Source organism: Myripristis murdjan, chromosome 5 (assembly GCF_902150065.1).
Source record: "Myripristis murdjan chromosome 5, fMyrMur1.1, whole genome shotgun sequence".
Lineage (NCBI taxonomy): Eukaryota > Metazoa > Chordata > Actinopteri > Holocentriformes > Holocentridae > Myripristis > Myripristis murdjan.
Window position 1 is genome coordinate 11,200,477 of NC_043984.1, and position 23,297 is coordinate 11,223,773.

Here is a 23,297-nt window from a genome sequence, read left to right on the forward strand (position 1 = left end):
GCTGTACTAATATTATGCCAGGCCATAATTATTCTCGCTCCTCTGTCTGTAAATTGTTAGGTTGCTTTCACAGAACCCTGGGATGCTGTGTACCAGTGAAATCAGTTGTTTACCGTTATGAAAATTGAGGGGAAAAACTGATCTCAAGCTCCCAAGCGAGCCCCTTTGAGAAGTTGGTGAATAGTAAACAGATAATTACTTATGGTCCAAAAAGTTCAAAGGGCTCCAGCTTTTACCCTACAAAAAAATTTGGACAGCACTATGAAAGCACACACACACACTCACACACACACACACACACAGGCAGCTGTCTGTTTTCTCTGTTGTCCCTCAGTGTATCAGCACCATATAGAATATACTGGCTCAATCCAGTTTTTCCTTCTGCCCACTCATTGCAAGGCTCCTGGGGCTCTTGTGCCACATCAAGACTGTGTATTACAAGTAATTTCCTTAAGCATTGCATTGTACATAAGCATTATACATAAACAAATACATAAACAAATAAATGAACCAACGATCAGACACAGAGAGCCTGCCTCTTATCCACGTATGCCAAATAATACCGAGTCACACAGGACTGGAAACAGCTTCTACAGCAGCTACTGCGATATACAGAGGCGCTCTGACGAGAATGAGCTTTTCAATTGTGCATAAACACTATCCGTCATTACACAAAATAACAATAACTGCTGCCTTTTCAAGTATCTAATTCAGCGTAAATACCTCATGCAAGTGCAAGTGGCTGATACCGAATGCATACAATACAATGGAGAAACCCTCCAAACCAGGAAACCTTGGTGAGGGAACACTAATAAGAAATGATACTCTGAGATGGGTATTTCTCAATTAGTTTCACACCTAAACAGCTTTAAAGTGTGATGAGTCACTACACTGTACAAGTCCTAGCGATAATGAGTGTGCTTTAGTGGGCTATGCCTCTACATGTGAGTAAGGAGTAATAAAAATATGGATGAAGGAGGTGATTAAAAAAGATGAAGAAGGTGATTACACTAATCATCCTCCCAGTTTGATGTGTCTTCTTTTGCCCCCGCCCCGTATGAGGCAGAGCTGGGTGTTAATTAGCCAAATATTGCTTGTTCTTATTTATTTATTTCAGAAAAAAAAAGTTCTACCTACAGTATTCTTTGAAGTGTTTGATCTGCCCTTGCATCTCCTCATACATCAATACCCCTTCCATCTCTCTTCTCTGTGCTCTTTCTTGGCTTGTCCTCCTTCTCCCTCCATCTGCTCCCTCTGCTCTTCTTTCCGTCTCAACTCCTCTCACCCTCTTTAATCAATGCTTTCCTCCTCACCACTTTTTTTGCTCCTTCCATTTTACCTTCTCCTCTTCTCCATCTCCCACCCACACATACTCCATCTTTCACCTCTCCAATCCACCATCTCTCTTGTGTCACCACCTCCGTCTTCCCTCTTCCTCTCTCTCCTCCCAGAGCTGCAGTTCCTGGTAGAGCACCACCTATACCGGCAGCAGCAGGGAGCCGGGGATGAGTGCTCCTCAGAGAGCTGCCTGTCGGACCGGCCCAGCCCTGACTCTGTTCCCCCTGGGGAGGAGCTCCCACACGATGACGAGGCCACTGCTGAGGCCTTTGAGAAGCTGCGCTGCCAAATGGAGGGTATGACCTGTAACAAGTGCAAAATTCATAATAGCTGCGACCACATACTTGCATACACACACACACACACAACCTCACAAACACTTGATCTCCATGGCAAATTTAAACCTCATCGATAGAAAGTTGTGTTCAGTATAGGGTGGGCACAGCTTTGTGAATCAGTGAACTGATGGACCAGCAGAATGAGATGGCAGGCCTAAGCCACTTGGCTGAAAAAGCAAGCTCTGCTGAGTGCAATGATGCCTTCCACACACAGGTCATGAGCTGTGGAAGGGAGCATGGCTCAAGTATAGAGGGTGGGGCAAACCAGGGCAAGATGTGGAGTGTACATAGCCTATAAAACACTTTCTAAAGCCCCTTTCACTCTGTTCTACACATATTTTGGCAGAATAACAGCAAATGGTTATGTGTGTGAACAGGAGCAGTATTGCTACTACGATTATACTTCAGTCTCTCAGCTCAGGCCCCAGTAACATTCGCTGTCATGTTCCAGCAGGTGTGCAGCTGTGTGACCATGATCCATACGGTTGCCATATCAAGTCCAGGCAGCCATGTGATGTAAACGTAAGAAGCAGTCACAACAGATTCAAGAGACAATCAAACCCAAATTTAGCAGCACATGCTATTATGACATGTGTCTTTCCAAATCGAAAAGATATTAAAAAAAAAAAAAAAAAATGCTTATCTCGCTTATTAAACTAAATACAAGACCACATGCCAGATTTGTTCACTACCATATTTTGCACAGATCCATCTTCTACCACATTCTTTATATCTGGATGCATCTTTTCCGCCAGCCCTTCTGCCCTTACCCAGCATTGCTATGCCCTGTGTGAATGAACAAATGTTCACGCTCAGATCTGAGCAGGCTCTGGGTTGGAAAACATCCAGTAGAGAGCACAATGTGTGCCCGACCACCTCCCAGGGTGGTTTAAGTGTGTCTCCAGTGCGTGTCTTCTCCAAAACACAGTGAACCCTGTTCACACCCGTACTTGGCACTATCCGCTTGTGTTTGGATCACCTGAGATGCATGTTAAAAACAAGGTGAACAGTATTTATCCATGTTGGCCCTAATATAGACTGGCAACTGGCCATTTACCTGTCTAATATCTAATGTATGCTGGGAATGGCAGTGGGCAAGTGAAATAAATTAATGAATGAATGGGAAAAGAGGGATGCAAGCTGCCAAATGGAGACTATGGGATAAAGAGCGGGAATTCAGAGGGAGTGGAGCAGCATGGAATGAGGAAGATGGAGAGATGGAAAGAGTGAAAGAGTGGACAGAGGAGGTAGTGAGGTTGCCACAGTGAGAGGAGGAAGCAAGAAGCCAGATAAGGAGGTCACTGTTGTGTGGCCTCTGAAAAATGGAAAGTGCGGGGGGTAGTGCCAAGGGAAGAGAGCAGATGGAAGGCCTGTGAGAGAGGGAGAAGATGCAGAAGGATAAGATTAAGGAAGAGGACGGAAGCCAAAAACAGCTTATTAGGGGAGAGGAGTGATAAAAAAAAAGGAGGAGGAGGGAGGGGGAAGGAAGTAGGAGACTGGGAGAAAAGGGATGAATAGAGAGAATAAAGAATAGAGAGAGAAAGTAAAATGGGGAGAGAGAAAGTGGTAAGAAGCATGAAGCCGCTGGAGGGAATGTATGTACATGCATAATAGGGTAAGCAGAGAGAAAGGGGGTGAAAGGAAGTGAAACAAAAAGATGAGGGGCCGGGGAAGAAGCGAGCATAGAGGGAAACACTAAAATGAAAACACTTTAATGGTCAAAGTGCCACCTTGGCAGTTACCACCCCCTTTCTGTGCCAGCTCCATTTAGCAAGAAAGACCAGAGCTGAGCCTGTCTGTTCAGGCCAAATAATTCACTTTAGTGGCAGGTGAATAAATGGTCACTGCACCTACTGTACACACAGTCAGTAATTGCCTGGGACTAATGCATCAGCAATGTTGCTTTTGGGATTGTATTTATTTTTATGGTCTTAGTCCACTGGAACACAGATGTGGTGAGTCTTAGTGGTGTAAAGGCTTCGGAGAAACCGTTGCTTTATGGTTACGAGATGATGTTTTTGTGGTCTACTTAAAGGTCATAGTGAAACCACCAATTAAGTTCTCGGCCTAGATGAAAAGCCAGCTGAAAAAAGAATCAATGGCCATTAATACCAGTCCAGTCAAGTGTGGCTTCATTTAAAGATCAGCCTTTTGAATCCACTCAGCATGAGTAAATTACGTCTAACTGTAATTGCCAGTTGGGGTTGATTGATAAGGCACGGCGTTTTGGTTCTGTATACTGATGCAGGAATATCATAGAGCGTCGGACTAAAACCTTTTATCCATGACAGTGTCTAATGAAAAGCTCATTTTTCCTTTATCCCTGATTTGTTATCTCAATCCCTCGCTCCTCCATCCCTCTCTCTCTCTCTCTCTGTCTCTCTCTCTCTCTCTCTCTCTCTCTCTCTCTCTCTCTCTCTCTCTCTCTCTCTCTCTGCCTCTCTCCCTCCACCTCCAGCAGAGTTCTCCAGGGAGAGTCTATTAGAAGCTGCAGGTGGTCTGGGTGGGCAGGAAGCAGCTTGTTCCAACGTCGCTGTCGCAGCAGATCCCTCTTCGCAACAAAGCAGCACACAGCCAGGTACATGAAACCCCAGATCGCTGCCAAAACACAGGAATCCTCTCCCGTCCTCATTTCTCCCGCCGTGGCCTTCCCCCGGGGGACTCATCATCATCACCATCATCACCATCCTCATTCCACCAAGCAGTGTTTATTTAGATATGTTAAATAGTTCAACCGCGCGGCTTGGTGTCATGTAATCACAGCACTTTGACAAACATCTGTGAAGTGGCTTTGATCCCCACTTCACAGAGTGCCGCAGTGGCCGGAATATCTTGGAAGGCAGCCATGTATGAAAAGTGGAAAGATTTGAGAAGGAGACGGGGAGAGGGAGGGGGACGGGATGGGGGGTGGGGGGGCTGAAGGAGGGACATGCCAGTGAAACCCTGATCAGTATATTTCAAAGAGGCTGCTACAAAACGTGTGCTGCCATTGATGTGAGATTTCAATCTTTGTTTCTTTTTCTTTTGTTTCTGATTTTCTTTTAAATTTGCCTTATTGTAATATCTAAAGCACCTATCTATCTATGTATCACTGTATCTGTCTATCTATCTATCTATCTGTTGGGACAAAATGCAGCACTTTTTTTGTGTTGCTTTTTGTTCTGCGACAAAAATTGCTTAAAATCCCCCCATTCACCTCCCCCTTCTCCCTTTTTTTCTTACTGTCTCTCATTCCTTCATGCCTCTGTTGTATTCTGCAGACACAAAAGCAGCAGCAGCAGCAGCATCCAGCGTGAGTCAATTGGCGGAGGAGAAGACAAAGAAATCCAGCCTGGAGAAGGAGAAATAGACCAGCCTTCTGTACAGCAGGATGCTGCTCAGTCTGCTCGGCCAGCCCAACGCAGTGACAAGGAGATTGTGTGTGCAGACCCACTGGTTTAGATACAGGAACATCAGGGCATCTATATTTCTCTCCAGTCAGGCCTTAGTTACCACCTTGGCGAAAAGAAATAAAAGATTTCTACACTTATTTTGTGTCAAATCCCTACGGAAAGGGACAGTTATTTGGTTATAATATATTTGTTTTCTATAGCTTCCCCTGCACTAAACGTAACTATGTATGAACCAGAGTCTAATGTGCTGACTAGTAGATGGGGAGAGTGTTTCTAATGTCACAGTCGTGCACAGTCATAACTGTAAAGGACCACAGCTCACATGCTCAATGCCCCTGTTTATGTTCAAAAGTAAGAAACATTCTACTTGTGATCCTTTTCGACAGTTTTCATTATACGTATGTGCCATGACGTCTGCAATATGGTTCCATCTCAAAGCAATAACATCTGGACTTACTATTAATCCTCTTCATATATCACCGGGGAGAAAAATCCACTACTTATCCAATCGAATGCCATAACTTTTGACGGTCCCAGTCTAAGAAGGTAAATGTTGCCGTGGTAGAAGTAGGTTATCTGATAGCACATCTGGCAGTTTCTAATAAAACATTTTGCTTCTGTTTATACCACTGGACTTGCTCTCCAAAAAGCAGGCTACAAGTAACATTATCTCAGCTCTACTGTATGGCAAAAATGTCTTCAGTCTTATCAAGGGTGCTGTGGAAGTTATTAACGACTTAATCAGCTTAATCAACATGTCTCATTTACACATTTGTTACTAGACATTTATCAATCAGACCATGTGCATGTAAATGTCTAGTTAACACGCAGGGTGCAATACGTATTTTGTTTTACGATAACAAGGAAGGCGCCACCCCCCTTGAGGCGCCTTGCAGATTGCACCCTTATTTTAATTAAAAAAAAAAAAAAGAAAGAAAGAAAGAAAGAAAGAGAAGAAAAAACTGAGACTCAGTCTTGTTAGATAGCACTGAATGTACAGGAACTTCTGTGCAGATGAAAGGTCCTTACTGTCCCTTGTTTTGTGTCAGAACAGAGAAGACAGTTAATCAGGCTTTTTGAGCACCAGACACAAATTCTCATTACTGCATTCCTTGAGAAGAACATTTTGGGCACAGTACTCTAACTCAGACTGAGACAAGACATTTGATATCATTTTCACATATGGGTAGCATTTCGGGTTAGCTTAGCTTAAAGACTTGAAGTCTATGGGAGTCATTAGCCTAGCTCCGTCAAAGTGAAAAAATAAGCAGCAACTGGGAAGCTGTCTTATTTACACAGTGTATCATTTGTCTTTCAAATACATGTCTTGGGATTGAAAAACAAACAAAGACACACAAAACAAATGAGAATTGTTTTAGGAGAGCTAGGCTAATGAAACCCATAGACTTCCAGTGTTGCTAAGCTAACAGGAAATGCTGCCCATACGAACTGACCCACTGGATGTACCGAGGTGAAAATGGTATCAAACATCCTGTCTCAGTCTGGGTAAATTGGACAAAGGGTATTTTGCCCAAAACGGGTTATTCCTTTATTTAACTAACGAGAACAACGATTATGAAGTCATCATCACATGCTTTCCCATTTCATTTCCATTATTTGTATCACTCAAGTGGCATTATAGAGTAGATTATGCGACAATCCTTCCAAAACCTTCACATTACACTTGAAACGTTTGAAAGAAGTCATAAACAAAATTGAAACAGAAATTTAAAGCCACCCAATAGGGTAGATGTCACTTTACTGGTTTTGTCACCCACAATATGAGCAGTTGCCAATAATGACCATTACACCCACCACAAACAAAAAAGACAGAAAAACATTCCTGTGTGACTTTTATTTTTTCTTCTTCAGTGTATTTACGGACCATGTAATGTTTGTTCAGTTTCAAATGGTAATAGTGTACATGAATTAAATCTGGGAATTTTTGTTCCAATTTTACTTGAATTGATCAATGATTACATCTGTAATCTAAATTTGTTTGATACAATAAAGTATTTAAATTGGTTCAATGTTCATTTTTTATTTCACACCATTCCAGGTGTAGGTGTTTTTTGAAGATTCAGCTGGTGTTACAGTGGTGAGCTGACACCATATTTGGAAATCAGCGTCAGAGTGGCGTCTGCACTAAACTATATTTAGAAAATATTCACCTTGAGTGTGCACGGCAGAGTCGACCAGGAGCCCATCACTGTCTTGGGAGCAAAGCCTGTATTAACTGAATATATGAGATGTTCGAAAACCCAATCCAGCACAAAGTAGGTCTATCAATGTCTGAAAAGATTCTTCATCATTCCACATTCCTCTTATCATATCAAAAGAAGAGACATGCTTTATATATATATATAAAAAAATCCCAGTCTCACTGATGCTGCCCTGACATCATTGCACCACTGGTCATGCGTTTTGTTGAGGTTAACTCCAATTATATCCTCAGAATAGCCACTCTGCTTATAAATAATTGAATGGACCAAGAGGAGTGAGCATAAAAACTAATACATTTTTCATAAATTTGGCTGCATGGGTTCCACAAATATATTTTGTAATACTGCAGCAGTAGACATGTGCCTCCAGCTGCCTTTGAAGGTGAGGTTGAAAACACACGAGATAACAGGAAACGTTGCATTTGAAAGCATATTGCTTCATATATTCAATTAGAGTGACTATATACCAAGAATTTACATCCAGAAACTTAATTCTAGTTGATTTTCTGTTTCCTAGTGCTGAAAACAAGGTGGGTTTTATATGTAGGTCTTGTTAGTTTTTGCTGGCTGGAGTCCTAGTCTTTTCTTTTAAGGATTCCAGCATGCAGCATGTGCTTCCCTTGGTCTTACAGTGAGATGCTGCAATGATTCACACTGTGAGAGTGCAAAGTGAACAGTGACATGACTGGTGTGTCTCTTACTGTGAGATACTGCCACAATAACTGTCACTTCTATTTTTATATGATGCATTTCTCTTACTATTGGAAGGCATGTAAGTGGTTGTCTTTGGTGTCTGCGTTCATGCACGGCTCAGATCAAAGGCACTTAACTGAGAAACAACAGTATTTCCACAGTCGCTGCCTGGCTGTTTACAAGTTTAATTCCATCCCTTTACCTCTGATGTGGAACAGCTTCACTCTTCCGCCCTGCAATAATCTGAAGGCAGCTTTTCTTAAAATGATTAAAATCAGAAATCAGGGTTTTGAGGAGGATACCTAGTCAGTCCTCACAGCTTCACCCAGGAACCCTTCCTCTCAGTTTGCTCTACAGCCCCTCCTGCTGGAGGAGCAAAGCACTGAGCCCTCCCACAATAAAGAGTAACCAACGAATCTTAGTAAATGATACAGAGGGATACAGAGGGTATGTTGAATATTCAATTCACATATCAGCCATTTATTTGATGGTTTAACCCAGAGCAACTCACATACAACAAGCAGGCATAGGTCCAGTGTCTTTCTCAAGTGCACTTTAACAAGACGCATGGCCTCTGATGGACAAGCACTGCCTGTTACAAGACCAAGGCAAGGTAACAAGTATCAAAGGTTATCAGAAAAACCAAGCAAATCCCCTTTCTTGCCTGGCGTCCACATTTGAACCTCATTTTTGATTGGCATTATTTCTTGTGGAAGTTATCAAACATCAATTTTCAAACCACTTTAAGCCGTTTCCCAAAAGACTATTAAATTAGACTGGGGTGAAAAAAATGTGGCACATCATTCAGTATGACCTCAGTAGCTTATGCACTGATTTCCTGGTCTGCAGAATAAGCTGTGCACCTCGATCTGTCATAAACACTTCCTATGTGTTCATGCTTCAAACTCCTAGGCTAAGAAGAATACAACGCAGGCATCTGTGATTCATTTGTTTGGTGAGCAATAACACAGATTATAAATGAATATAAAATTTAGTGGTACTAGAACCTTTCCTTGGTACAGCATGCAGTTGAAACTTCCATACATTTTAATAATGACAAAACATCATATCCTATTATAATAAGGCCAGCCTTATTGGGAATTCCTACTACTGTGATCTCATACATGACATGCATTTAAATATTTTTCAAAGTTTAATGCATGGTTAAATAATTGGTGTACAGGTAAAACTACAAAAACGTGTTTCTTACAAGTGTTTTGGTGGTAAATTAAATTAATGACATGTACCATCACATGGCCAGCATGTAGACTTTGAATTTAAATTATTAATGTATTTTCTATACTTCATATAAGACATGAGGACATTGCTATGCCTACTGGAACTCAAACTGCCCCTTTTTCCCCCTCCATCACTGCTGCGTTCACCTGGCCCCCACAATTATGATGTAAGAGCACATCATGTTCTTCCTGAAGTGATTCAATATTAACCTCAGTTAATCGTTGCATATTCACTGTGAAAAACCACATCTTACAACATAGGCTGTCTCTACTGTTTTGTATCATTAGTGGGGGGTTGCAGGCATTTTTCTGACAGCTCCTCTTGTCTGGATCTTTGCTCTTTCGTCACACTGGGATCTGAGAATCCTGGAGGATATAAAAGATTGGAAAAGGGATTGGAAAATTTTTGTTAAACAGATAAGGGCAACCTCATCTGAGCATGTTAATCTCAGTGTCGAATCACTTTAAAATAAACACCGATAGCAAATCAAAGAGACTGAGAGCATTCGTGGAACCAAGACACTTTTCTCCTGCCAAATCAGTCACACATGTTGCAATAAGCCACTTTTTCTGTGGTAACAGGAGGATGTCAGACTGATCATCGTTTTAAGTTGGAACTCCTAAAGCAAGGCAAAAGCAGACAGCAAAACAAGCAGTAATTTCCCTTGATGGTTATGTGGTGATGTAAGGGGCTGTGATAAATTTGTTAAAGTAGTGACAAATCTATCAGTAAAATCAGGACAGGCTTTAGTTTTCATAAGATATCTGATCACTGTTTCTCTTTTGAGCATTAAACTGAGAGTGACTTTTGTTCCAAGAGGGGTCTTTATGGGGTCAATTTGCAGAATAGACAGTGCATTCATGACATATAAATGGACCATGACAAATGTATATATATCATACCGTTGGAGCCACTTTCCTTCCATTTCACCTTGTTGTCCTCAGTGTGTCGCGTCCAAGTGGAGCGGAAGCTCACCAGCTCGGCTGTGATGTGAGCCAGACTCCACTGCAGACCCCTGGAGCTTTCCTTCCACAAATTACTGCAGAGAAATAACAGATCACTCTCACTGATTTTTTACTCATTTTCACCATATTCACCTGGTTGCTGACTTTCTGTCTTTCTGTCTTTCTTTCTTTCATGAATATAACTTATTTTTGATTCTTAGTCTTTTGTAAACAGTGTAAACAGTATAAATGTATTTCTTTTTTGACAGAGCAGCTTCTTCCCTCAGGCTGTGAGACTACTTAGTGCACCATCTGCACTCCTCCATGTTTAATAATTTTATTTTTTTATACAATCAATTAATCAATCAAGAGGGAACCACATTTTAATTTCATTATACAATCTGTTGTATAATGACCAATAAACATCCTTGTATCCTATTATCCTTGTATCCTTGTATCCTTTTTTCCGGGTGCCGATGGCCGGTGCCGATGCCAGCTCTCCCTTGGTGCTTCTTGAGAACCAGCCTGCCTTTAATCAGGCTTCAGAACCAAGCATTACGTAGCAGAAGTTGGGTAGAGTTTTTGTGGAGGCCCTGAGTGCCAACAAAGCACTGGTTTCTTCCACAGACCACTGCTGGCTCCTGCTGCTGCTGCGTTTGCTCATGTTTTATCAATATGGCAGCGAAGTGGACCCTGCATCTGGGGAATCTCTTGCACTTGCTCCTCCATAGCCACTGAAGTCAGCAGTTCCAAGTTTTAGGCCAGCAATTTTGCGGAGCCGTGCTGGTGCCAGCTTAATAGTGCCGGCACCAGTATTTTGTCAGTGGAAATGCATGGAATCGGCTCTAGATTAGGCACTGGCACCATGTTGGTGGAAACAGGCATCTGATGTTGTGAGTAAAATCTTTCACTGGTGAATTAGATATCAACATTATCAGTGATTGTTTATAAAAATCTCTTATGTGTAAATATCTCCAACAGTCATCCTTACAATGTCAACACAATATCCACACAGAGGTATTTGGTCAAAGATATTGCAATATTTGACAAGCAGCCCAAGCTCTAACCACATTCTACTCATTTCTGTGCGTTACCTGTGTCTATTGCAGGGGTCTGGAGGGCCTGGGTTCTCTTCCACCAAAGGAATAACTATTTTTTCAGCCATGTCCGTCAGCAGGGAGAAGGTAGGATCCACTATGAAGTCTATGAAACCTGCAGGAGCAAATTAAACCTTATCAGCATTTGAAAATAAGATATTTTTTGTGATGAGTGATTTATCTTTATCAGAGATGAAACTGCTTTGCAGAATTCACATGTCATGTGAATTCATTTAAAGGAATGCTCCAACATTTTGCACCCTTTTTTCCGACTTACCCAGACTGAGACAAGATGTTTGATACCATTTTCACCTCTGTAGCATTTAATGTTCGCTTGGCATAAAGACTTGAAGTCTATGGCAGTCGGAAAAAGGGTATTCTGCCCAAAACATTGGAGTATTCCTTTCAGCAGTAAGCTGTGAGACACTGTGCTATGTAGCAATCACTATAAAGCATGCTGTTGTGTGGCTTGTTGTGCTTAGAAAGAGCTTAGAAGTTTTATGAGCAGTGATATTTGGTCAGCGCATTAAGATGCAAATTTATGTGGACACAGGTGCGTGTTTATTGGGTGTTATACAACGTTTCAAATGTGACTAAGCCCATCAAATATGTCGACAGCAACTTTTTTTTTTTTTTTTTTTTTTTTTTTTTTTTTACAAGACTTCATTAAAGGAAGAATCAAGGGAAGAAATTGGTTTTGGGAGAGTGTTTTGTGAGACATACCAATCTGGGATTCGGCTACAAGGGTGCTTTTTCGATCACACAGGGGAGAGAAGGGCAGGCCCAGCTCTGCCTCTCTATCGCCCTCACAAAGACAGAGAGAGAGGGAGAGAGAAGACATCTTAAAGGGCATCCCACACATTACCTGAAAATAACTTTTTAAAGGTTATTTGAGTCCTCCGTTCTCCACCTGCAGATTATACACAGCTCAGGGAATACCATATAAGTACTTTTCTTTTCAACTATAGTGCAAAAGGTTAAAGAGCCTTTCCAGGGGATTTTTCTTAGCAGGGGATAAATGTAGTACATCTGCAGCCAACCACTCTTTTTCTTTTTCAAGAGAAAATAGGCTGTCCACCCTTTTTATACGATGTCTCGTTCAGGCACAGTTAAAATAGAGAGCAATGAATGACAGCGACAGAAGTCCTTGCTGTGTTCAGATCCTTTTAGTCACAGTACATGCTCCACACAGATACACTAGCCCACTCAGTGTCCCCACAGTGTCTCTTGTCAGACTCTGACGGCTCTGTCCTGTGGCCGTTAAAAAGTTTACGAGACTTTCTTCTCACTGCTTTCTGTACCACATACCACAGGAACCATTCAGCTTCCTGTGAGTCTTATCAAAGGCAAAATACATCTTTGAAGGCTTCCAGCTCTTCCTTTAAGACTAAGATGTGTCACTTCAAAAAAATTGCTAAGCAGTCCGTCATCAGGCCTTTGACCTGCTAACTACCCGACACACAGGAAACATGAAGAAGAGAAGAGAAGAGAAGAGAAGAGAAGAGAAGAGAAGAGAAGAGAAGAGAAGAGAAGAGAAGAGAAGAGAAGAGAAGAGGTCTATTTGGGGTCCTACCTGTCTGAAAAACTCCTCCATTAGGGATTTGGTCCAGCGAGAGTGCAGCACCCAGGGCTTGGATGGGTGGCTTATGTCAGCCGTGTGGAGTAATAGCGACAGTGCTTTGGGCTTGTCAATCCTGCTGGAGAAAACTGTACTTATCGTAAAGCATATTGCACTTCTTGTTTTTTTTTTTGTTTGTTTTTTGGTGTGTGTTGTGCCCCAACACACATCAAAAAACAGCACAGAGTGCAGCATTACACTGATTTGCCAGTCTGGCCCTTTGTGCAGGGCATTTTACTGAGCTGAAACTGCACTAAACATTTATTACATGACCTTCCCAAGGTGCAGTCTGAGTGCAGCGCAGCTTACAGAAAAGCGACGCACAGGCCAGTGGCTTTACCTTTCTTGTTGTTGCAGACAGGATTTCATGGCTTTAACTTGGAGGAGATGAGACGACATGTCTGTGGCCAGTACCATCTCTATAACCAGTGATCGTAGCTCCCTGTTAACACACACACACACACACACACACACACACACACACACACACACACACACACACACACACACAATTTACTAGTGGACCTTGACTTACATATAGAAAAAGCAACGTGATACTGTGCATTAGCAATAATGACTCATAGGAAGACTCATAGCAAGATGGGTTTATAACCTATTTAGATTTCCTGATGGGTTTTCTTGTTCCCATGGTAACATAGACTGCTATCAAGCCGTGTGTTGCTTGTATTTAGCCAATATCCTCTGTGACTTGTGCAAAGCTCTATCATATATAATAAAGTCACTTATCGAAAATCCATCAAGCAACAAACTATATGATGTGTGAAAATTCAGATATTTGAGCATCACAAACTGCATTACTTTGAAGAGATGGATGGTGTCATTAGTTTAACTTGGTTTAACATCAAGGTCATTGTGTCCATTGTGTCAAAAGCTGACATTTTATATTCATTGTCTGATATAAACTCCAGATCACACCAATTAAATGAGTGAATAAACTTTTATAATAGTTGCTTGCTGACTAGTTGAACCTCTGACTGACTTTTGACATTAACATAGTGCATCATAAGCACAAATAGCGGATTCTGGATGCTTCAGCCACCTCTCTAAAAACTGGAGAGGGAAATGTTCTTTGTGGTCTGAGTAAATCGTAGTGAATTACTAAAACAAACACTCAGTTGACACACCAGGAGAAATAAAGGGAATTCAGTTCCAATTTCCCAGAGTTCAGCAGGACGGATGCTTGCTGAGGTCTTGAACCCAATCCCACTGTTGAGATTTGGTTTCCCTGCTCACTATGCTGCCTGCTGCCTTCATTTCTGTGAGAGCGATGGCAACATTTCTACAGCAGCCATCTTAAGAGCACCAGCTCAGCTCCAGCATCAAGGAATGATGGTTTCACAGAAAAAAAAAAAACACTTTCAGATGCTCATAAATCATCAGGTTATGATGTTCACTGCATTTGAGGAGTGTTTTCAAGAGGAAATACTTTTTTTTTCCACTTTCCCTCAGCCTGCCTCATGTACTTTTACTTCAGTCAGTGATTTCCACTATTTCCAAGAATACCTCTCAAAAACTCTCAGAGAACAAGTGTGAAGTTGTTGCATTACATTTTGACACCTATTTGCACTGCATTATGGTCTATTGAAGCTACAGTGATGCCAGTGGAGGAGCTGGTATCTTTGCCTCTTTTACAATAGATTTCTACTTGTATGCTTTGATGAATATTTGGAGAATGATGCTTTGATGATTCTCAGAGACAAAAAACAGAAAACAAAAAAAAACAAACAAAAAAAAAACACTGATGATTGCTGTTGATGTTTGACATTGTCTGAATTGTTCCTACTATTAAACTGCATTGTAGCTGCTCTAGAAATATCACATCAAACATCACATCATCTACATTTTACTAGTTATCTATAGGAATTAAAAAATGACCACATTGTACCAATCAACAAAGTGAACCCAGAAACACCAGGTACATTGCCAATAACTTTTTTGTGTGAATTTTTTTTTTCCCTTTGATGGCGATGTTTACTCTATCTGCTTTGTGCACAGAAGATAGTTCACAGTTAAGGCTCTTTATTTGGTGAAGATTAATCTATGAGCAGCACTAGGTGACTAAATGTTATGAGATTTGCCATCTTACATCCATTCCTCTCGCGTCAAATTAATGAAGATGTTCAGTTGGTCGTCCTGCAGCAGGCGGAAAGCCGCACTGAGGTGATGGCTCTCTTGTACCGAGCGGTCATTGTAGATCAGTGCAAACTCTGACCTTAAAAAGAGAGAAGAGATTGCAAATGAGACACAGACAGACAGACATGGAGGGGAAGTGACAAATAACCGTGTAGAGAGTGGCTCAGAACGGGCAGGGGAAGAAAATGAAAGGAGACAAGTCGAGTGAAAGAGGGTACGGTCCTCAGGGACTAGCTCAACTTATATTACTATAGGTCTGTTTTAATAAATTGAAAGGTACTGAGGGGAGGTTGATTAAAAGTGACAATATGTAAGTATTACTGACTCAGCTGAAGCTATTGTTAATGAACTAATTTTTCAGTCCGCTCATTTGCATAATCTACTTTGGACTCTTAACTATGGGAAACAAAGAACATTGTGAAAAGTTTTCCAATTAGCAGTTTTAACAAAGTCTTCATAAACCAGAATATCATCCAAGGGCTAAAAAAAAAAAAAAAAAAAAGGGGGGAAAAAAATCATGTGAAAATAGCTTTATACTCTAGAGAAAAGTCAGTGGTGTGCTCTAACTTTGATTGTATAAGTGTCCATTTTATTGTGGACAGGCATCTTTGTTTTTTTATTCCCAAAATAAAGCATAATGATGATGGGTGCCCAGAGACTGCGTTCTTCTGCCCTCCTATGTGGAAAATCTACATCTAAAAATACTGTGTTCCCTCCACAAAGATGTGTTTGCTTTAGAGCACTCAGTTTAGGCAGATGAACTAAAACTCTCTCTCTCTCTCTCTCTCTCTCTCTCTCTCTCTCTCTCTCTCTCTCTCTCTCTCTAAAATTATATAAATTTCAGGATGTGACATACATAGTGGGTGGCTTATAAGAGAGGGTTAATAAAAGATATGCTTAAAAAAAAAAAAAAAAAAAAAAGTGCTTACTTTGTGTGGATGTGGAAGTTGTTTGTGGTTCCTGTGTGTTCATAGTCATGGATGGCCGCTGCAAATAGAGACGCCATCACTTCAAGCTCTGTCAGCCAGTGCTATGTCAGTAAAAAAGGGGAAACAAGTTAATACAAAAAGCATACATACACCAGAGTTTCCCTTCCTGTTGAATAAGTGGGCAGGGTCACCCCTAAAAATACCTTAAATAGGAAGTGAGACGCAAAAGAGTTTTTTTCCCCCCACTCTGCTGAGAGAAGCATTCTGGTAGAAACGCTGATGTAGACATAAATAGGTACAGTAGATACTGTAAAAGGAACATGTTGGTTTTCATGTCCTTTATAGTAATTATGAAATGATGTCAGCATTTCCATGTGGGAATAGGCAGCCTTGCTACCATACCAACACCTCACAGTCATGATTTTATTCAGCAAAGTGTATTCAGAGAGCAAAGCAAACAGATCCAGCCATTGTTTGTAAAAAATTTTTTTTTGAGTTTTACAAACTGCTGTTAGTGCCCTATTGACCTAACACCTACACCTACTGCATGTTGGGGGAATTCAGCTAAGTTGCAGAATGGGGGATTCACATTTTGGTCTGAAGGTGTCAGTGAAGTCATGAGGTCACCAAAGTGGGCAGGGTTCCCCTTCTGGGCAGCATGAATGTGCTTTCCATATTTCCTGGCATTCTGCCCTACACAGATTTTGAGAAATCAAATTTGACATTTTGGCCTAAGGGCTAGGGGAAAGGTGACGGTGAAGCATAATTAAAAGGGTTCATACCCTGGCAAGCATGAATACATTCACTTGGCAATCTGTCCATCACGTGTAGAGATTTGCTGTGTATAAGTCAAAAGTTTGGAAGAATGGCCCTAGGCTCCCCACAATTAAGAAGAATCTTCCTTTAGGGAGCACGAATGCACCCACCAAATAACATGGCAATTAATTACAATTTGTGATAGCTGGTGTATAAAGTTGACATTTTGGTTTGAGGGAGGTGCAAGAGTGGAGGTAACGAGTCACAGCGTCACAAACCCTGTCAAATTGACAGGGATTGTCCTCCTGAATATGCTCTCTAAATGTTGTGGAAATCTGTCTAAAAGAGTTTGAAATATGGTGCCCTCAAGTGAAGTCCACATAGAGTTAAATCGAGGGCCACTGGACTTGTGTGGAAATTGTAGATGTTTTGTAGACGTTTCACTTCTCATCCATGAAGCTTCTGTAGTTCTGACAATCTGGTGGGGCGTCCTAGATATTTAACCTGTGTGGGACGTTATGCAGGACTGAGGGAGCTTCTTGGATGAAAAGTGAAACGTCTTTGAGAATTTAGAGAAGTCCAGTTGCCCTCAGTTCAAATCCACGGGGATGACCATGACCTGGGTGACTGAGAGCCTCCACAGACATTTAAGACTGAAGTCGTCAATGGACAAACAAATGGACCAACAAGGTCATCCTCACGCCCCGCCTGCCAGTGAGGCAAAAATGGGGTGAAACAGACAATATTTTAAAAAAGTGAGTGACTGTACCACGAGTCCAGTGCGGAGCAGCAGGCAGTGCAGCGTCTGGGTGACATCAGCGGCATGAACGTGGCTGTGGTAGGGGTTGTTGTGTTTGCAGTAGCCGCTCTCCAGTGCAGACAGGAACTCTGTCAGGCACGAGATGGGGATCTGCAAAGTACATTATTTAATCATTTGAAGCAAGGTTGTCCAAAGTTCAAACTGTGTGTCAACAGTATAACATAACAGAGCTAAACAAACTGAATATTGTCATGATGTTGTAGCTAACACTGGCAAGGCTTCTAGACTTACACGAATGACTTGGCAAATCATCATACCTTCTAATGATAGAACTGGTATTTACTGCTAATTGCAACCAGTTTCCTACAAAAGTGGTGCAACAATACAAGCGTCTGCAAGGTTAGCGACGGTCACATCCAGCACACTGACATTCTTTGTGTACAGTCTGGAAAATGTCGCCTAAAGTGTGTCAGAGTTTGCCTGAATCACAAAGTACAGAGTGCTGTATATTAAATAAAATGCATAAGTAACAGACCTTGAAGCGGCTGTTGAGCTCATATCTGATGATCAGCTCAAAGAACAAGGTTCGCAGGGCGTGATCAGAGCTAGCTGAGTTCAGGGCAAACACGTCAAAGTTCCAGCGGTCAACGTCCTGAGGAGAGGGAGAGGGATTACATTACTGATGCTGCAAAAGGTTGAGGCGTGCTTGTGCTGTGTACACAATCTCTCATGTGACGTCCGATTTATTGCACAACACAGAACGTATAGCTAGATTTATGTTGATAATCGCTTACCCTGAGGCAGTTTACGACAGCCACAGGTTGGTCTGGCATGGCTGCTGTGTAGGCCCTCTTGAACATCCTGGAATAATGGAGTGTTTATATTGAGTTCAGTTAAAGTTCGGATGTTGACACTGTGCAGCTAACTAGCCTCAGGAGCTGTTTATATAAATCCTAGAAACACGACACTGTCCCCTTAGGAAGGATGTTTTACAGAAAAAAAGGAGGCTAATGGTTTACATTAGAGTTTAACTGCCTGTGTTTTCTGTGCTTGATAACACTGTATTAGCTTATATTGGAGTTATAACACAGACATAGAAATGAGTCATTTAAAATGGGATTTTTACAGTATGAGATGATCTTTCCCAGTTTTTCCAGTATCATAACGAGCACTGCTGTTCCATGCCTCAATTGTGATTCAATGCAAATTCATAACAATCCTGACAAAAGCATGTAGGCCTTGACTTAAAAAGTTGCCTGTATATGATTATGACAAGCTTATTCGGATTCACAAATGGATCAATAAAAAATGAGCAGATAATTGTTAAACCTCTCCACAAATATCCCAGCCTGCACTGCGTGGACGATGCTGCGGAACTTCGGCTTCTCGTCCGAGCGGCGAGCGGGGCGGCGGACTCTCTGGGTGAACGTGGATGCCAGCCAATCAGTGACCTCCGAAGGCACCCCATCTGAGTGCAGTTGTTGAAGGTCATCCTCCGACTCCAGGCATTGCCTGAAAGAGACAACACACACACACAGTCAGTGCCAAACTGGATGGTGCAAAAAACCCGAGTCACAGACATTAGACTGGGCTAACCCAGCACTGTATGATCAGTGCCTGAATAAACCAGTTTGTCTTCATCAATTTTGCCTCAGACAGCCTCAGAGGAAGATGCCTGTCATCTGTATCTGGAGTAGTGGGCAAACTGATGGTACCAACCCTAAAGCAGAGAGCAGTTTACTATAAGGCATCATCAGACTCTACTGTAATGTGATTTTGTTGTATTGCTGGAGTCCAGAGACTTTTATAGAGAAATGGAGGCAGACATTTAGAGACAAACACGCAGAATTACATACAGGACATCTATCCAGTTTTTCAGGTAACAGGTCATGTTAAAGGGCTTGAAACAGAGAGATATTGTAAGAGCATTTAGTCATAAATATTACACTTTACAATCGATCAGTGATGTGATGTGTCTGCCTCGGGGACTGTGCTCCAACAGAGAGTCTGACAGAGAGTTACAGGTGAAAGGAAATCGGAAAAAAATTGCAGCACACAGGAGCGAGTTTCCTCAGAATCTGAAGGTGAACCACATTGCAGGTTGTTTGTGTCTTTGTCTGTATTTGCATAATTACTTGTGACTTCTGCTCGCCCAACCGAGCAACATTAACATCACTGCTTAACCTTGATTACTTTTTTGTACATATGTGTGACATATCTGTTACATCATCCTTGTTTGTACGTGTTTTTTTTCTCTTTTTTGCATTTTATGTTAGTGTGACTTACACTGATACACACACAATTATCATTATCATTATCATTATTATTAACATAGTTTTTGCAATTAATATCGCTTTTATTTTTAATTCCAAGTGAAAAGAATCAGGCAGGTTCTTTTTTAAACAAAAATTAACCATTTTCGAATACAGCTAGGTAAGTCCTGCCTAAAGCTATCACAGCTGCATATTATATATTCCACCTTGTTCCATCAAGATATACGGCCTCCAGCAGTGACGCTGTGAGATCCAAATTCTTTTTGATCTCTTCAAAGTCGACATCTTTCTCCTCTAGCTGCTTCAGCATGCTCCTCAGCCTGAAAGAAAACAGAGAGAGATTCATTTGTATGTGACCAAAACTAAAATGGCAGATAGCCGAAAGATGATTCACTTCTTAAAGGCAGGCCGTTACTGGGAAGGCAGTGGTGGTGTGAAAGTGGTTTTAGGCTGTACCATGGTGTTTTGGCATGAGAGCCTTCTGATGAACTCACACCAGGTACAGCACTAAAGCTCAAAGCTACGGAGAAAAGTCACTGTGGACAAAACTGCGGCTGTGTGTGACACAAACCTCCTAAACACGACTTAATGAAATGAAAGCATTTCAATGTTATGAGTGAGTGAGCGAGTTGGAATGAGATCCAAAAAGTGCTTAAACAACAGGTTGCAAAAGCCCCGCTAACGGGAATAGACTTCATTTGGAAGTGATTTAAATGCCAAGCTGTCCAAAGAAAGCCCGTGGCAAAAGGGCATCATTAGTGCCAAATTTTCCATGAGAAGCAAACTTCCCATGGTTAGGGGCTTATGTAACGAGTGTTTTGTTAAAGTGAGCTCAATGAAAAATTCCATCAAAACTATGAAAATGCATGTGTTGTTAAAGTGTTTGAATGCCGCTCGTGTCAGAGAATATCTTATCATATTCTTGGTGTCGCAGCTTTTAATCAAATTATGACAGACATGGTTTAAACATAAATCATTTAAACACTTGAAGCATGCAATGCCCTTTCATTGAAATTTCAGTAATAAATGAAAAAGCATTTGAAGTCTTAAAGCATAATGAAGCTCTGATGAGAAAACCCCAGCTTTATCTTATGAGAGTTTTTTCTTTCTAGTTCTATGAAATTTCTTTCTTGTTTTTTCCCCTCTCTCTGGACATGTGATGTAGTGGTTTATCTGACATGCTTACACATTGCTGCCACAGGTCTTTTTTTTTTTTTTTTTTTTTTTTTTACACCTTTTTGTTGGTGCACCCATACAGCACTGTGACCAGAACGGTTGTATTCAAAACCGTTGCAGGCCATGCCATGCAGCCAACTCCTGCGGATGAGACGCTCACAGCTTTTCAAGTGTTTATCGCGCTGGCAAGGGCTTTCAAACGCTGTTGAGTCATAAAAATAGCATGCATCTGAATGCCACAGCTCACTTTCAATCTCGAGTAACCTTTGTGATAACGCAGTCATTTGTGTTTCAGAGCTATTCCAATAAAAGAACTTTTGTTTGTAAAGACACATTTAAATTTTGCATTGCATCGTCTTCATAAGGTGACTTATCAGCATTACGGTGTGCAAAAACTTAAGCAATTTTTAACAACATATTCCTAGTTATATTTATTTTATAGAAACAATAAAGGGAAGCAATTATTTTCATGCATTGACTGACATAATCTGAGCATCACATCATGCCACTTTTTAATGTTGATGATCGCGGTATAGTTGTTAGATCAAATTCAAGTGAGAAAGGACTTGAGAACATGCAACAAAGTGCGGAACACACAGACATGAACAGATCAATGTGTTAACCAAAACAAAACCACATGACCCCCTCAGCGCTGCAGCACATCTCCCTCCCACAGCAGAGATAGTCCAAGAGAGTGAGTAAGACAAGTGTTCACACAACCATTTGGAGTAACAAGTGCTTGTTCACATTACTGCTAAGTATAGTCAGGACCAAAAGAGCTTGAATCTCCTATAATCCAAAATGACAGTGCAGTTGTAAATGGAGTAAACCTCTCAGCCTTTGCCCTGCAGCAGGTAAATGCCTGCAGTTTAAAATATGTCACAAAATACACTCAGGGTTGTGTTATTACTCACTGTTTTGCAGTGAAGCATATATGTGTGGGATGTGTACCTTCAGTACCACTTCAGGGCAAAAAAACAAAAAAACACTATGATATAATCTTTACAACTGTACCACATAGTAATTGAGCATCTTAATTTCAAACATACATCACATTTTGGAAATTCCTGCAGGTTTATCAGTTTTTGTATGTGTAGGTAGTACACACTAACTGTGGAAACTCTAATCGACAGCAGCCTCCATGCCCCCTGTCTTACCTAGAGATGGGGATCTGCAGCCGTTTCCTACGGATTCGCACCAGTTCAGCCATCCAGAATCAAACTAAGCCCCAATGGACCCCACAGTTCAATTAAAAAACAATAAAAGTATGAAAAAAGAAACTTATTGCAGGGAAATAGTAAGCAGAAAAAGTTCTCTCCACCACCAACGCAAACTTGTGTGTCCTGAGAGAGACTTCTGTTTCAACAGCTCTCCCACCCACTTCTGGGGGGACCTACTCCACTTCACTCTGATTGGTTAGGCAGGCCCAAAGTGTGTCAGTGTCTGTGTGAGTGTCTTTGGCACTGAGTGTTTGTGTATATGTGTAAACCAGCCTTTCTGAAGTGTGAGTGAGTTGACCTCGCTGATGAAGTGTTGACTGCAATGCTTTCAAGCGCTGTGTACTCTAAACCCAAATGAGAATTTTCCACTGCTTCTGCAAATCAGGGAAGCACAGAGAGAGTCTTTCACTGCAACCCACCAGAGGCACCCAAACCAAAATATATAAACAAAGGCTGTCCTCGAAAGCCACCCGCAACAGCCATGTAGGTTAGAGACTGCTGTGCTTGGTACCGCCGTGCACAGAGCTGAGGGGCAGTGGCTAAAGGGAGATAAAGGGCACTCTCAAAAATAATCCAAAATAAGAGATATTAGAGGGCTACCTGCTTGAAAAGGTTGCCTCTTTTTGCTGTTTTAACTGGAGATAGTTGTGAACAAAAATCATTATGTGAAAGAATAAATGATGCATTATAGGAAGATACTTTTCCTGTTCCTGTCTTTACATGAGCAGTGACGTAGATTAAACAAACCTCAACACTCTTGCGAAAGTTAAATACACACAACTCACTATGGCAACTTACCGGGTGAGATCATCAATGAGATAATATTCATTTACTTTAACCACTGAGCAAAAGATGTTTTACTGGCAATACCACATCAACAAATATCCTCTGAGTGTGTCATAGTCAGTGATTGTTACAAAGGGGATCGTTCTCAGTCGATTAAGACGCCATAAAAGGAGAATGTACAAACTTACAAGATCAGAGAAGACAATAAAAGTTGCTCCTAACCGATTTTACAGTTGTAGGTTCTAAATTCATTAGTAGTCTTTTTATAGAGCATTGTGAGAGCTGTGTTACAACGTGGCTTGGGAAAGCCCCTGCCTGCTCTCTATCTCCCTGCTCACTTGTCCTGCTTTGGCTGCTGGGTC

General features: G+C 41.4%; 2 protein-coding genes across 4 annotated transcripts in view; one reads left to right on the forward strand and one right to left on the reverse strand.

Annotated features, from left to right (window-relative positions):
• Positions 1–6,423, forward strand: part of LOC115359295 (protein phosphatase 1 regulatory subunit 1A-like) — a 28,017-nt gene extending 21,594 nt beyond the window's left edge. The window contains exons 5-7 of one of the 2 annotated variants that reach the window (XM_030051676.1): positions 1,452–1,634; positions 4,135–4,254; positions 4,937–6,423. In XM_030051676.1, coding sequence (XP_029907536.1) covers positions 1,452–1,634; positions 4,135–4,254; positions 4,937–5,025 — 392 coding nt within the window. In that variant the 3' untranslated portion in view covers positions 5,026–6,423. The remainder of the gene's footprint in view (positions 1–1,451; positions 1,635–4,134; positions 4,255–4,936) is intronic. The other variant, XM_030051677.1, reaches the window with a different exon arrangement.
• Positions 6,424–8,446: 2,023 nt separating this feature from the next.
• LOC115359294 (calcium/calmodulin-dependent 3',5'-cyclic nucleotide phosphodiesterase 1B-like) lies at positions 8,447–22,242 on the reverse strand. 2 transcript variants are annotated; one of them, XM_030051675.1, is made up of 14 exons: positions 22,087–22,242; positions 19,960–20,073; positions 18,810–18,992; positions 18,275–18,341; positions 18,016–18,132; positions 17,490–17,630; positions 15,965–16,065; positions 14,989–15,114; positions 13,222–13,323; positions 12,837–12,957; positions 11,987–12,068; positions 11,261–11,378; positions 10,125–10,261; positions 8,447–9,587 (listed from the first exon to the last, which is right to left on the reverse strand). In XM_030051675.1, exons 1-14 carry the CDS (start codon positions 22,137–22,139, stop codon positions 9,490–9,492), a joined length of 1,560 nt encoding a protein of 519 aa, XP_029907535.1. In that variant the 5' UTR covers positions 22,140–22,242; the 3' UTR covers positions 8,447–9,489. The 2 variants fall into 2 exon arrangements, with proteins under 2 accessions (XP_029907535.1, XP_029907534.1); XM_030051674.1 differs by having other exon boundaries at positions 12,837–12,960.
• Between the last annotated feature and the right edge of the window lie 1,055 nt (positions 22,243–23,297).

What these genes read in the sequence shown, in the direction of transcription:
- LOC115359294 (XM_030051674.1), bottom strand. Translation starts at nt 22,139, where the DNA reads ATGGCTGAACTGGTGCGAATCCGTAGGAAACGGCTGCAGATCCCCATC. An exon ending in CTGTCGTAAACTGCCTCAGG is followed by an intron (nt 18,133 to 18,274) that starts GTAAGCGATTAT and finishes CCCTCTCCTCAG; the next exon opens with GACGTTGACCGCTGGAACTT. An exon ending in TGGAGGAGTTTTTCAGACAG is followed by an intron (nt 12,069 to 12,836) that starts GTAGGACCCCAA and finishes TGTCTTTGTGAG; the next exon opens with GGCGATAGAGAGGCAGAGCT.